General features: G+C 53.2%; 1 protein-coding gene across 1 annotated transcript in view; it reads right to left on the bottom strand.

Moving 5' to 3' along the window:
* The window catches only part of LOC102452901 (A.superbus venom factor 1), a 60,560-nt gene that overhangs the window by 37,026 nt on the left and 8,985 nt on the right, over positions 1–14,549 (bottom strand). Inside the window, exons 5-16 of the mRNA XM_075902305.2 lie at positions 13,865–13,959; positions 11,291–11,373; positions 11,072–11,162; positions 10,493–10,595; positions 10,286–10,406; positions 8,564–8,679; positions 6,624–6,770; positions 5,197–5,409; positions 3,800–3,994; positions 2,692–2,853; positions 1,630–1,759; positions 848–919 (exon numbers count right to left, since the gene is read on the bottom strand). Coding sequence (XP_075758420.1) covers positions 848–919; positions 1,630–1,759; positions 2,692–2,853; positions 3,800–3,994; positions 5,197–5,409; positions 6,624–6,770; positions 8,564–8,679; positions 10,286–10,406; positions 10,493–10,595; positions 11,072–11,162; positions 11,291–11,373; positions 13,865–13,959 — 1,528 coding nt within the window. The remainder of the gene's footprint in view (positions 1–847; positions 920–1,629; positions 1,760–2,691; positions 2,854–3,799; positions 3,995–5,196; positions 5,410–6,623; positions 6,771–8,563; positions 8,680–10,285; positions 10,407–10,492; positions 10,596–11,071; positions 11,163–11,290; positions 11,374–13,864; positions 13,960–14,549) is intronic.

The following is a 14,549-nucleotide window of genomic DNA, read 5'->3' on the forward strand; positions in this document are numbered from 1 at the left end:
ATCGCGGCTTCATTTCCCTCTTCCGATCTGGCTAATCTACATGCCTCCGTCGAAGGAGGCATGTAGTCTAGACACACCCTATGAGCCTGTATCGAGAACTGGGTGATTCGATGCATGTAATGTATTTTCTTTAACAACCTTATTCTCCTGGTTTTCTTTCTTTTATTAATAAACCCTTCGATTTTAGATTCGAAAGGATTGGCCCAGCGTGATCCTGTGGGTAAGATCCAAAGTGTAAATCGATTGGAAACTGGCTGGTTTCTTGGGACTGGATCCAGAGTGTAAATTAACTGGGAAACTATGGCTGGTTTCTTGGGAACGGAAGAACCCGTTCTGGGTAGGGGATATTGGGTTCTAAAACCCATCACCTGTGTGACTGGGGCATAGGAAGAGCTAGGATGTCCGAGGCGTTTTGCTCGTGAGGCTTCTGGTTGGCCAGATTGGCAGCTTAGTGTGACTGGTTTGTGAAGGTCTCCAGTCAGAGGCTGTAAGGAGCTCCGAGTATGAGCAATTTGCCCTGAGCGGACACCCTCTGCTGTGCCCAGACCCGGCCCGGTCCATCACAAGGGGTGCTCAAGATAGGGCCCGTGGCCGAATCTGGCCCACCAAACCATTTGATGCAGCCGGTGGCTGCTCTCCCACCCTCAAGCCAATTGGGCCCAGGGAACGGGGGAGTGAAGTCTCCACCCCCTTGATCAGGGCGTGCGGCACCAGAGGGAACCGCTAGCTGTTCCAATCAGAAGGAAAATTATTGCCCGCCCCAGCGCCTGGGAATCACATTCCACCCTGGCCTGCTTGCTTGGCCCAAGGCCAGCGAATCCCCTGCCCCCGTCTGAACGGTACCTACTTTTGTTTGCCTTGTACTCAATGAGCTGGACGGAGCGGCGCCGGCGTGTTGCGGGCTGGGGACACGCTGGATCTGCAGAAGGAGGCGAGACACAGGACATGAAACCCAGCCCTGCCACCTGATGCTGTTTCCGTCTGGCGGGCAGGGAATCCCTTTCGCACACCGCACCCGGCCCGTTCCCCAGTGTCAAAGAACAGTCCAGGCCAACGGTCAGCAGCCAGCAGGTGGGGATTTACGGGTCGAGCCTGGCGCCTCTGACAGGGGATCTGGACCGGGTCAGTGTGCTCCTGCTCTCGGAGGGGAATGTGCTGGTATCGAGGTGTTCTGCTACCCCCTTCTGGGCCGGGCCTGTGCGCGTGCTCTGTGCCTAGCAACACCAGCCAAAATTCCTCTTGCTCACAACCTCCCTGCGCTTTAGATCAGCCAGCCACGTTTGGAGCCCAGGCCTCACACCAGCCCCCTGAGCCAGGGGCTTTTGTTTCAGGCCTCCTCCCTGCTTCAGGAGCTGTGGAAGAGCTGTCGGGCAGCCAGGAAAGCAGGCAGAGAGGAGAGCGACGGGAGCTTCCTTCCTTCCTCCCCCAGTGTGAGGTCAGCGGTCTTTTTCTCATCTCTTCTGTCCTTCCAACAATTCCATTCCAAGGCCGTTCAGGGGAGGGGTTTGTTTGGGGGGGGGGGGGTTCGCCCGGCCAGACCCCTGTCTCGGATACGACACTTTACTTTGCCAACTCCGTTCCCCCTTCCCCCATCCCGCGTGGCCACTTGTCGGCAGTCTCCAGCGATACCTGTTCTCTGGGGCGTCGAAACACCACCGCTCGTCTCCAGGGCCAGGCCGGCATCTGTAAACACCCCCTTATTGTCCTTTCCACTGCCGGGTGTGCAGCCAATGTCACTCTTTTCCACGGAGTCCCAGATCTGTGAGGGGCGAGCACGTGGGGAGGGAGGAGAGTGAGCGTATTGTTAATATTGGCACCTCTCTTCTCCCCGGCGCCAGTCAGCAAGATCCCAAAGCGCTGCGCAGGCTGCAAGCCAGATTCTGGGCTCGGGGACGTCGGTGCAATCTGCAGTCGCTCCCCGGATGCCTCCAGCTTTGCTCTGGGCTTGCCGGGGTGTAAATGGAAGCGAAAGCCGACCCGTCAGCAAAGGGTTTAGTGCAAGTCAGGCCCCACTGAAATGCACCCACCTCTGAGAGGGAGCGCAACAGCCATGTGGCCCCAGCAACACAACCGATTGTGGGAGGAGAACAAGAATCACGCAGCCAGTTGCAGCCAGATGGTGGGAAATTAAATACCCACGTTGCAATTCAGCCAGAACACCGGGGGCAGAGTGACAGGACGGTTAATGGCCAGAACCTCTGCTCGATATGCCAACTAAGAAATGGCACATTCAGCAGCGCTGCGTCCCTGAGAACCCGTCGCTAGCATTTTTCCCAGGAACGCAGCACCCCCTGGCACTGGGGTTAGCACGGGCTCTGAGAGGAGAGCGCCCCCTACTGCTGCATCAGGTTCCGCACTGACTGGGAGGAGACAGCGCCCCCTGTCGAGCACACTGACTCCACTCAATGCAGCACAGCGCCCCCTAGCGCCACCCTGGGGGCACTGGGTTCAGCTCGGACTGAGATGGGAGAGCGCCCCCTATTGAGCACACCCTGGCACACAGCCCCAGCATGGGCACTGGGGTGAGAAATGTCTCTGAAGGGAGAGCGCCCCCTACTGCCTCACCCACACCGGTCCCTAGCACACCATCGGGGTCAACACCGTCCAAAGGGCAGGCTCCCTCCAAATCCCCAGGCGGCACTTCCGACCCTAACACACCCCAGCTGGCGCCAACATCGTTCATGCCCCCACCTTAGATTGCGTAATTTTGTGTTTTTTGTTGAGCACGTAGACGCCTTTGTCCACGGCCACCAGGCCGACATACGCTTTGTGGTCTCCTTCCAGCTTGAGTTTCATTTGTGTTCCAGGCGCATGGATTGCCCGATCTTCCTCGGAGGCTCCTTTCACCACCAGCTGCAGGAAAGACAGTGAGGGGAGACGTTTTGTTTTAAAGCCGAGGGAGCTTGAAACAATTTGTCCTTGGCAAAGCCGAGAAGGAAGAGAGGAGAGACCAGGCTCTGCTATGGGGGCGGCTGTGTAAATCGACACTACTTCCACAAACTTCCGGGCCCTGACTCCCTATCCAGGCTGAGCGCCGAATCCGACCCAAGAAGAGGCCTGTTGTAAGTCCCTTGCCTACAGACCCGATGGAAAGGAGACTTTGTCCCTCTGGCAGCCCTGGGAAATGTACCAAGAAGTTTGAACTGCCATGAATCTGTTCCGTGGGACTGATCCGGATCTCAGATGGGTGTAAACCAGATGAAATTAACTGGCCTCGCGGCACTGCATTGCAATTACCACACAATCGGGTCCCCTTTAGGCATCTGGAGTCACATCACCTGGATCACGGGCCAGAAACAAGCTTTTCACTCCTGTTGGCCCTGCACTGCCTGGAGATGGAATTTACTCTGATTGTTAATGGTGGCGCAGCTACACGTCAGCTCCATCCACAGCCAGTCACAAGCCACCGGGCCTTTGTTGCTGAGCTAGAAGAGACCACGGCGTGACTCCCAGATCCTGGCGTGGGTGAACGGCAGTGGGTTGGTGGGGAGACATCTTTGTATATGTCAATGGACCAAATCTGAACTGGAATGTGTTGGGAGACCACCACTGAGAAGCCCACGGTGCCACGTTTAGAGTCCCTTTTTGAGAAAATTAATCGGTATTTTCAGGCTAAGAAAAACTCCCCCCGTATGAACACCTTCCCAGGAATTAACAAAGCGCTGGCTGGGATGACTGAGGTGGGGTCGGTCCTGCTTGGAGCAGGGGGCTGGACTTGATGACTCCCGAAGTCTTCCAGCCCTCACCTTCCGTGATTCTATGTAGAAGATGTGGACGGACCCCTTAAATATCAACCTACCGTTCCCATGCAAGTGTCCTTGATGTCCAGCCAGACCGAGTCTGCTACTATCTCCGAATCTGCTACTTGGTAGTACCCCACAATGCGGAACGACGGGATGAGGTCGGGCGTGATGGGCAAGGACATGGTCACCAGATTCTGTCCCGCCTGTCTGGCTTGTCTCCCTACACGGATGATCTTCCCTTTGTTCAGGATCTAACGGGGAAACATGAGATGTGGGTTGTTACAGGCCCCAATGGGGAACCCAAGAGGTGATTCAGATTCTGTGAATCGTCACATCCACCTGTAGTAGGAGACAGTCACTTGCAACGTTTCAGAGAGGCGTTGGCATCTGAGAGGGGCGAGGGAAATAAGCTAAAATCCATGTGTCGGCACAAGGATCGAGACGTGGCGGCACTAATATTCACCAACACTGGGTCCCAAATCTGAGCGTGTTTCACCGAGACAGACCACCCCTCCTGTGCCCCGTCCCTCCCACCTAACACACTTCATAGCAGCGCTCGAGGGCGACTTTATTACTTGATTTATCTGGCTCTAGAAAGAACAGTTGACCTCCTATTCTGCGTTGAAAAAGTAGCATTGAAGTCTAGTGTATAGGGCAGGGATCTGAGCGCTAGGACTCTCTAACCTCAGTTCTAAGAGGAAATATGGTCTAGTGGTGAGTGCCCAGGGGAGGAGTCAAGACTCCTGGTTCCATCGGACACTCGAAGAGGAAGTTCGATTAAGTGGCAAGTGCAGAAGGGTGGTTGTGAGAACTCCTAGATCAGGGGTACGCATTAATTTTTGTAGGGGGGTCACTTCACCAGTGTTGATAGTGGTCACTGGCCAGTCCTGGAAGAGGCGGGGCCTTAGGCGGAAGGGGCGGGGCCTCAGATGGAAGGGGCAGGTCCCTCTAGGTACAGCATGCGGGGTGGGGAGACGAGACTTTCCGTGCTCCCCTGTGGGGCAGGGGAGCACAGGAGGTCTCCCCCTCTTCCCCTGCCCTGCCAGGGGAGCTCAGCACTCAGAGGGAATGACCAGCTGTTTTGAACAGCTGGTGGTTCTCTCTGGCACCGTGCGCCCCTGCTAGGGGGAGAAGCCTTTGCATGCCCCGAATTGGCTTGGGGACGGGGGCGTGGCAGGGCAGGCTGCAGGCCGGATGAAAGGGCACGAAGAGCAAGATCCGGCCCCCGTCTCCAGCCCCTGTAGGAAGTGTGCTCTGCTGATTATCCGGGGGCTGGAGTCAGTCACCGGAAGGGGGGAAGGAGAGACTTTATTTCATTCCCACCCCACTGTACTGCCTGGCTGGGAAGAATTCTCCACTACAGGTTCTCTTTCACTAATATTAAAGGAAGAGGGGGAACTCAGATGATGCCGAAGCTCCAGGAGATGCCAGTGCCCAGGAACACCCCACTTACTATGTAGGTGAAATACTTAAGTCCGTTCAGAACAGCTGCATTGTTGCTCTTCAGGTGGAAATTCACAGGTAAGTTGTCTCCAGGTTTGAGCTCGGACGCCGTCACCGCCAGATGGAGGAAGTTTTGAGAGTTGCCCTGGGTCTCATAGGTTTCAGCCACCATGGTCTTCTCGGCCTGGCGGTTCGCCGGGAGGTTGGGGTGGGCAGTTTTGACCTGCAGGGGAGGTGGAGATAAAGTCTTGGCTGAATCTGGGGGGGGGAGGGAGCAGTGTCTATAGCCCCATCACGCTACGGGCAATAGCAAAGCAAGCTGCCTCGAGATGCCGCCGCTGCGAAGAGCCGCTTAGAATGGGCCCGTAGCTTCAGCACAGCCCTGGCAGGGCCCCGCATTTCTGGACTGTCAGAGAACCTCCCTGAACAGAGGAGACCGGCCTGCGCCTTGCAGGAGGGCTGAGGGGTGACCCTCTCGGACTCTCTCAAGCGGCCGGTTCGCTCAGGCGTCGTAGCTTGAGGCTGGTGTCGCCTCACCGGGGCTGCGCGCTAAGCAGCGGTGCGTTGTCTAGAGCGGGGGGGTCCCAACTGGCAAACCCGTTCACAAACTGTTGGCGGACCGCTACCATTTTATTTGCATATTTGCATGTATAATGTAGTGAATATGCAAATATGCAAATAAAATGTTGCTGGTCCCGCCTCTAGCAGTTTATCTCTCACACACACACACACACACACACACACACACACACACACACATTCCTTGCAGGGTCCCACCCTGCCATTACTTTTTTACATTTTGTCTTCCCAAGGCTGAAGAAGGGAGACGGAGGGGGAGGGGAAGGGGATGTCATGGCAGCGATCGTCACTCCCCTCCCCTCACAGGAGCGATGCCACCGCGCAGGTGCCGAGCGAGGAAGCCCGGAAGGGGGTGGGGACAAGGCCGAGACTATGTAGCACATGTGTTGGGAAAGTGCAGACACGGGCTGCCTGTTTGGGCCATGCACCGGGGAGGTGGGGGCTCCCCAGCCCCCAGGCTACCTTGCAGGTGCGCTAAAGGAAGGGAGGAGGCAGAAGTTACAACCAGACCCACCTTGCAGCTCATCCACCTGTTTCTCCCCAGCCCCGCCCCCCGAGTCTAGCAAACAGCTGGTTTCAGCTGCAGTAGCCGCCACGAACCAGCAGCCAGCGGTGCATGGACCAACACCGGTCTGCAGACTGGCAGTTAGGAACCACCGGTCTATACGGCTCCTTTGCTGCATGATGGGCACCTTCTGTGTGAGTGGGGGGATAATCTGGCCCTGCCTATGCCCATGTCAATGTTTTCTGGGATCTCTTCTGGCCCCAGTGTGGAGCATGGTGCCTGGGAGGGAAGACAATGCCACGCTCTGCTGCATATGCTACTTAATTCAGGCTCAGCCTTTGCAGGTTACTCACCGTGATGTGAACCTTTGGCTGGTCCCCGGGCATGTTTATAATCAGCTTAGCAGTTCCATCTCCCTGAGTTGAACCTTGTGACTGGAATTGTTCGGTCCTTACTGGGACACGAGGGGCTGGAGAGCCATCGGGGTTAGTGACATAGACCTGAAAGGCATGATTCAATGGGATGTGTCAAATAAAAAGTGCCGTACTCCCTGCAGCCTAACGTCAAATCAAATTGCCTGCAAAGCATCTCAGGTCCACAGCCTCCAGGGTATTTAGGAGCCTAGGACCTCAATGGGAGTTAGGCACCTAAATAACTCTGAGGAATGGGGTCTTAATGCGTGGCTGCTTCACACCACAAAATGCACACACCTGCTAAAAACTACACGCGCGCACACACAGAAACCACGTCAACCCTGCTCCGAAGTTCAGCTTACACTTTTGTAACACCCTGACCTACACAAATGGGCTACGTCTACACTGGCGTGATTTTCCGGAAATGCTTTTAACGGAAAAGTTTTCCGTTAAAAGCATTTTTGGAAAAGCACGTCTAGATTGGCAGGATGCTTTTCCGCAAAAGCGCTTTTTTGCGGAAAAGCATCCGTGGCCAATCTAGACGTGGTTTTCCGCAAAAAAGCCCCGATGGCCATTTTCACAATTGGGGCTTTTTTGCGGAAAACACTACTGTGCTGTTTACACTGGCCCTTTTGCGCAAAAGTCTTTCGAAAAAAGACTTTTGCCCAAACGGGAGCAGCATAGGTTTTCCGGAAAATCACTGACAATCTTACATGAGATCGTCAGTGCTTTTCCGGAAATTCAAGCGGCCAGTGTAGACAGCTGGCAAGTTTTTCCGCAAAATCATCTGATTTTGCGGAAAACCTTGCCAGTCTAGACACAGCCATGAAGACTAAACTGATTCATGTCAGCCCTGGAGGAAATTCATTTCTTTCCCTGGTTTGGCCCCCAGGCAAATAAAGCCGTGGCCCATCTACGCCAAACACGATCACTGCCTCACAATTCACACCGAAGAGGCAGCTGGAAGTAGAACTGATTGGAGTTAGGCAAGCCAGTTAATCAGGACTTCCTAATAGTTCTTGGGTCTCTGGACGCTTTTTACATAAGGGAGCTAGGGAGACGGATTTGTTGTGCTGACACCCAGCGGTTTACAAGGATCCTCGACTCGGAGGTTAATTCAAGTTTTCGCACTCTGACTAGGGTATGCCTAGGCTGTGGTTGTAAACTGTGCTTCCTGGGTATGGCACCTCGTCCCCCTACACCGCTTAGCCACTAATGAGTCTGCTAAAAGCCTTGGCTACGTTCTGTGTGGCTTTTTGCTCATGCAGAAGACTCATGCATATAACTGCTGACATCCCAGCTTTGCTCCGGCCTGCCAATGACCCAGGTCTGTTGGCTTTACACAGTCACAGGGTCAGAGCCGTTGATGGGGGAGGGCAAAGGGGGCAGCTGCCCTGGGGCAGGGGTAGATCCTTGGGGACAAAAGGTGGAACAGGGCAGGTCCTGGAACGAAGCGGGGCCTGAGCCCGACCCTGCCAGGAAATCAGAAAGTCAGCACCTCTGGCACATTTTGGGCCATGCCTGTAGCAAGGTGGTGTGGGATCACTAGCTCAGGAGGAGGGATAGCTTAGTAGTTTCAGCATGGGCCTGCTAAACCCAGGGTTGTGAGCTCAATCCTAGAGGAGGCTGTTCAGGGTTTAGGACAAATCTGTCAGCTCCTTGTGTTGGCTAGAGATGGCTCCTGTTACACCAATGTAAATCTAGAGTGATTTAGTGGACTCACATCACAATTTATTTGGTGAAACTGAGGCCCAACTGTGGCCTTTTGGTTCTGTTCTATTCAAAGTCCTTATACCACCCTCATCTCCCTATTAGCCGTCATCTTCCCCTGTTGATACCCCTCAGGCAACTGGGGCATGAGCCAGAAGACCAGCTATTACCATGAGTTCAAAGGGCATCCCTGGCTTGAAGTACTTGGGTGTTTTTGTGAAGAGGATCTGATAGGGAGACTCCACGATATTAATTCCGGTTCTCTCGGCTTCCACCATGTCGCTGCCTGCGGAGAGAAGCACACGGCTCAATTCAAACTGAGCTAGGGAGTAGAGATTTTTGTCCCTTTGGGTGCATCTACACAGCAGGGCTAAAGTCAAATTCAGCTACACAACTTCAGCTGTGTCAGTTGCGTTGCTGAAGTTGAAATAGCTTCGCTCGCTGATTATTTTCAGGAATAACGGCGTAGACAGCTCCTTCTGGCGCAAGAGCCTCTTCTGCAAAAATGGCAGCTCATTCGGTATGCAAATGAGGCTTGGCGATATTCCATGCTTAGCCTCATTTGCATATTTCTCGTGCAAGAAGCCGCGGGTGTAGACATAGCCTGGGTGTGGGGGTGTAACAAGATTCCAGGACTGTCACTGTGTCCATGTACCACTCGGAAGCCTAGAATGTCTGTTGAGTCTGTGTAAAGTGATGGAAGACGCTATCTAAGCAAGAGACGGGCACTTTTCATTTACAGCGTCACCAGGTTCACTCATCCCTGGGAGTCGCAGTCTGTTACCAGCCGATTTTAAGTTCCCAGCCATTCTGAATTTATGCCGTTCCAGGAAGAGATGTGCCATGTGCCCTAACCCATTGTAATTATGGTATCAGATACAACTCCATGGTCCAATCACCACCTTTGCTCTACGCTTAATTTGCATGCTATAAAGTCATTGGTTGTATGGGGCAGAGACGACAGATGATGGATTACTTGGTCCAGCTGCTACATCCATGCAACGGCAGGGTTTCAGTCACTAATTTCTTCTACCTCTCCCCCCAGTTTAGCATCATCCACTCCAAGTCAGCTCGCAGGACAGTCTAGGTCAGGAGTGGGCAAAAAGGCCTCTGCAGGCTGGATCCGGCCCACCAGGCAAGTTGATCCGGCCCAGGGAGGCCCGGCCGGTCCCCCCAGGCCAATCAGGACCAGGGGGTAGGGGGAAGCGTGTGAAATCTCCTCCCACCTTGCCCCTGCCCTGCCAGGAGTGTGTGGCGCTTAGAGCCGTACACTCCTGGCAGTGCAGGAGGAGACTTCGCACACTTTGCCCCACCCCCAAGCCCTGATTGGCCTGGGGGCAGCAGTGGGGGAGCATGTGAAGTCTCCTCCCACCGCCAGAGGCACAGGGACCTAGAGGGAACTGCCAGCTGTTCAGAACAGCTGGCAGTTCTCTGGGAGGGGAAGACTTTGCAGCTCCCCCATCCTCAGACCAATCAGGTTCTGTGGGTGGGGGAGCACAGAGGTGTCCTGGCCCCACCCCTTCCACCTGAGGCCATAAAGTGGCCCCCGGTCAAAAATTTTGCCCGCCTCTGGTCTAGGCATACATAATCCTGCCTCAGAAAGGACCTCAAGAAGTCAGCTAGTCCATCCCCCACGGAGCAGGTGGTTCCAGCTTCCCAGGCCACGAGCACCAGTAGGGCAGGCAGTGGGGGCTGCAACACTCCACCCCCAAGACGCCTAAATTAGACACGCTGGGGACGGGGTGCGGGTGTGGCCAGGCTGGTGGTTAAGGAAGGCAAAGCCTTCCCTTGCCTAAGGCACCGGACGCCCAGGCCAAGCAGATCAACTGTTCCAGTGCCAAATGGCACACCGGTTTGGAACACTTGGCTTTGCCCCTATCGCTGATACTCACCAGTATCTGTCAACACCGTGACTGAGATGTAGAGTGAATGGCCAATCAGTTCCCGTAGGTTTGCAAACCGGGCCTGCAGCATCTCTCTTGTCAGTGTGGCTTCCCCCTCGCCATCTGTTATCTAGAAAAGGGAGGGAGAGTTTCATGGCCTCACCCACGCAGTGCCCCAGGCGGCCTAAATTTCCGCCAGCCGAGAATGGGAATTACCGGGATTCTCTTGAGAGACTGAGGGATGCTCCTCTTCTCATCATCCAGCTTCACCCCAAAGAGGACAAAGGCCGTGCCGTGTAGTTTTTTCCCATATAGATACCTGGAGGAGATAAGGATGGGTAAGAGGAGCCTTAAGGAAACCCACTGGTAAATTTTCCTCTATAAGGTCGGCTCCTTGGTTGGTCTGCATCTCCCATGATCCACCATGGTAAGAAGACATGGACCATCTTAGCAGTCCTATGGCTATGGTGCATCATGGGAGTTTAAGAGCTGGCCCAGCCCCTGGAGAAGAATGGGAGAATGAAGCATTCAAATAACAACTAACCCTAACCATTTCCCAATCACCAGGTTTACGGGTAATTTTTTCCTGGTTTTAGGCATCGGTTTTTGGATGAAAAAAAATCAGAATTTTCCATGGAAAAGGAGCAGTCTTCCTGCGGTGGGGGTGGGGGGGTGGGGAGGAGCATATAGTGGAAAACATTCCTAGCATGGTGCAAGACTTCCGTTTCTTTCCGCACCAAAACCTGTCATTTCTACCCCTGCCAGCTGATTCCTTCCACCCACTCCTAGACCCACCTCGCAGTAATAGAAACCCTGAAGTCGTCCTCGCCATCGATGTACAAGAACTTCTCAGATGGTTCCAAGATGACTTCGAAACTCGGCAACACTGGAGAAACAAGAGGAGAAGCTGGAGCGTGTAGGACAGAGCTAGCAAAGCTGAGGAAAAGGCATGGGTTCCACCACAGGGCCAGGACCACTCCCTGAGCCTGGGTGCCGTGGGAGCTGGGTTCTTACCATACTCCTTCACGTCAAACTGCGCACTGAAGCTCTGCTGAGGGGAATCTTCATACCTGGCCACGATCTTCCAGGTCCCCAGGCTGGAGGAAGGAAATAAGAAGGAGTATTGATTGCAACGAACACACACAGTTCCCAAAGTCCAGCTGGCTCATTTGTTTCTCCAGGTAATTTTATTGGCTCCGGAAGCGAAATCTGAGCCGTATATGGAACCCAAGCCTTCTTCAGGGCAGCCAACCACTGGGAACTTAGGGCAAGTATTTTCCCCCTTGCCCCTTGGTGTTTTCATGAACCAGAACTAGAGGTGGGGCTCAGAACAAAACATTCGACCTTCCCAACCTTTGGCCAAAGCTTGTCTCTAAACTTTGTGGCTGGCACTTGTTACTACTGTCTGCATGGACCAAACCCCTAATCCAAACACCCCCCAAACTTCAGGAAACTCAGATCCCACCAGATGGAAATGCCAGGCCAGTTTTACGGTTTGCCAGAAGCTGGGAATGGACAACAGGAGGATGGCTCCCTTGGTGATTGCTTGCTCTGTTCATTCTCTCTGAAGCCTCCGGCATTGGCCACTCACTGGGCTAGACAGATCTTTGATCTGACCCAATATGGCCATTCTTATGTTCTTATTCATGAAACGACGCATGGAGGAGTACAGTACGACTATGTTCCCAGTAGCTGAGCATTCGTTAATCCCACCGAATGGGAGCTAGGGTACTCAGCGCCTTTGAAAAACAGCTCAACAAGACCCGATCCCGCCTTCACATGCTCTGGCATAAATCAGGAGTCATGGCCAGGAAGTCAGTGGAGTTTCATTCTGGTGTCTGCGTTGACTTGGAAAAATTAGGCTTTTTATCGACAAACGTCATTGATTTTACCGTGCACCCAGAAACCGACAGAAAAACATTTCCATCGGTCATCTTGAAATGTACAGAGAGACAAAGTCAGAAAAATGCCACTTAAGAATTTATCACAGTTTGATTTAAGGCTTAATGCCTTGTACATTCTGTTTCAATGGCTGTAAAGCGCTCGCCATTTTGAATCTCAGTGTCTGCATTACTTAAATTACTGCCAGGCCCCGTCGTTGTGGTCTGATCCCCATGTTTTCCCTCACTTGCGATCATTTAAATTGATATCAGTCAGATGGAGGGATGCTAACACCCCATAACTGTGCACATTTGAAGTGATCGGAATTGAAAATAAATGCCTACAAATAAACATGATTTTGTATCCATCAAAACTATAAAATATAAAAATCAAGTTACACCAAGACTGGATATGTGGCAGGAGTGGTTGGTTTCCTCACATCACTTGGAAATGCCTCCAGAAGAACAACTAGTGGGTGGGCCAAGAATAAGTAGGGTAACTATGACCAGGCAGACTTGAACTTAGGACCTGTGGAGCTTTAACAGAGTTACCGCTACAGCTTGAGCTATAACACCAGATGTCATAGACCCAGGGCTATACAGCTTCCTTGTTCTTACCTCTGGCTGTAAGAGGCCTAAGTGTCACTGCATGGGACAGTGGTCTACACTAGAGCTATGTCTACACTCGCGGCGTCTTGCACGAGTAATATGCAAATGAGGCTAAGCGTGGAATATCGCTGAGCCTCATTTGCATACCTAATGAGCCACCATTTTTTTCAGAAGAGGCTCTTGCACAAGAAGGAGCGTCTACACTACCCCTTCTTACGCAAGAAAAACCCTCTTGCGCAATGCCGGTACACCTATTACTTTTCCGGAAGAACGGCATTGCACAAGAGGGTTTTTCTTGCGCAAGAAGGGGCAGTGTAGACACTCCTTCTTGTGCAAGAGCCTCTTCTGAAAAAAATGGTGGCTCATTAGGTATGCAAATGAGGCTCGGCGATATTCCACGCTTAGCCTCATTTGCATATTACTCGCGCAAGAAGCCGCGAGTGTATCTGCATCATGCATACCTCTGACTAGAGGACAGCTACCACAGACTGCAGCTTGTATGTTCTCTTTTCTTTTTCAAGCTTTTGGGGGAAAAGAGCTTGAGGTACCCCTGAGGTTTTTAGGGAGGAGGTTCCCCAAGTGACCTCTTCCCTGGGTTTTATTTTGGAATACTTGGGAGGTGGCAGCAGTTTTTATTCTCCAAAGTCTGGATATTAGGATTTTGGGGGGAGCTTTTTGTACCAAAGCCTGTAGAGATCAGGTTTTGGGGTGCTTTCGTGGGCCCCCACTTCTGCATTCATCGTGCCAGAGTGAGGAACAGCCTATGACAGCCCGGTTGCCCATGGCGACCAGACATCTATTTTTTGAGGCCTGTCCTAGCAGGGGATGGGTGGGCCTGCAATGGCAGCCACAGGCATGCTCCCTGCCCCCTGCCAACACCAGCCTCGCACGAGGAGAGGGGGCAGGGGGCAGGGCTTGCACGAGAGGCTCGGGCCAGACCTGCTCAGGGGGTGGGGGAGGGCTCAGGCCAGACCCGCACAGGGTCCCATTTTGCCTTTGGAAAATATGGTCACCCTAGATGGGCACCATACAGCAACCAGCTCCACATGCCCATCTTCTGCGGAGCCCCCGTTACAGCCGCACCTGGTGGTAACCTCACCTGATAATCTCCGGCAAGAAGTGGTTCAGGGAGAAGATGCCTGTTTTCAAGGGGGCAGAGACAGGGATCTGTTTGACAATAATGCCCTCGGGGGTCTGGAGAGGAAAAGAGGTAAGAACTTAGGGAGAAAAATGCAGCCATTTCCTCTGAACATCATCGGCCAGGTCGACCTTCCTGGCCTAGGGAAGGCTTCTCCATGCAACTTGGACTCCACTGAATTAATTAGCCAGAGACACCGGAAAAACCTACCCACCTCTCCTGACACTCTGAGACGGTGCAGCAAGGCCCCCATAGAACTCAAGGAAGTCGTTCGGAACATTTCACAGTCTCCACCGACTCCAGGCCTAACCCGGAGCTATCGTCTGAACTTTTTCCAGTGCCAATTTGCAAAGAGCTACAAAACTGATTAGGAATTTGGAACAGCAGCCATATGAGGAGAGATTAATATGACTGGGACGTTTCAGCTTGGAAAAGAGGAGACTAAGATGGGTGGGGTAGCACTGGGATAGGTTCCCTAGAGAGTGGGTGGAATCTGCATCTCTAGGGGTTTTTAAGTCCCAGCTTGACAAAGCCCTGGCTGGGATGATTTAGTTTAGCTTGGTCCTAATTTAGCAGGGGGTTGGACTTGGTGACTTCTGTAGGTCTCTTCCTACCCTAGGATTCTATGATATGATAGAGGTCTATA

This window comes from Pelodiscus sinensis, chromosome 31 (genome assembly GCF_052426305.1).
Source record: "Pelodiscus sinensis isolate ZL-2025 chromosome 31, ASM5242630v1, whole genome shotgun sequence".
NCBI classification, from domain to species: domain Eukaryota; kingdom Metazoa; phylum Chordata; order Testudines; family Trionychidae; genus Pelodiscus; species Pelodiscus sinensis.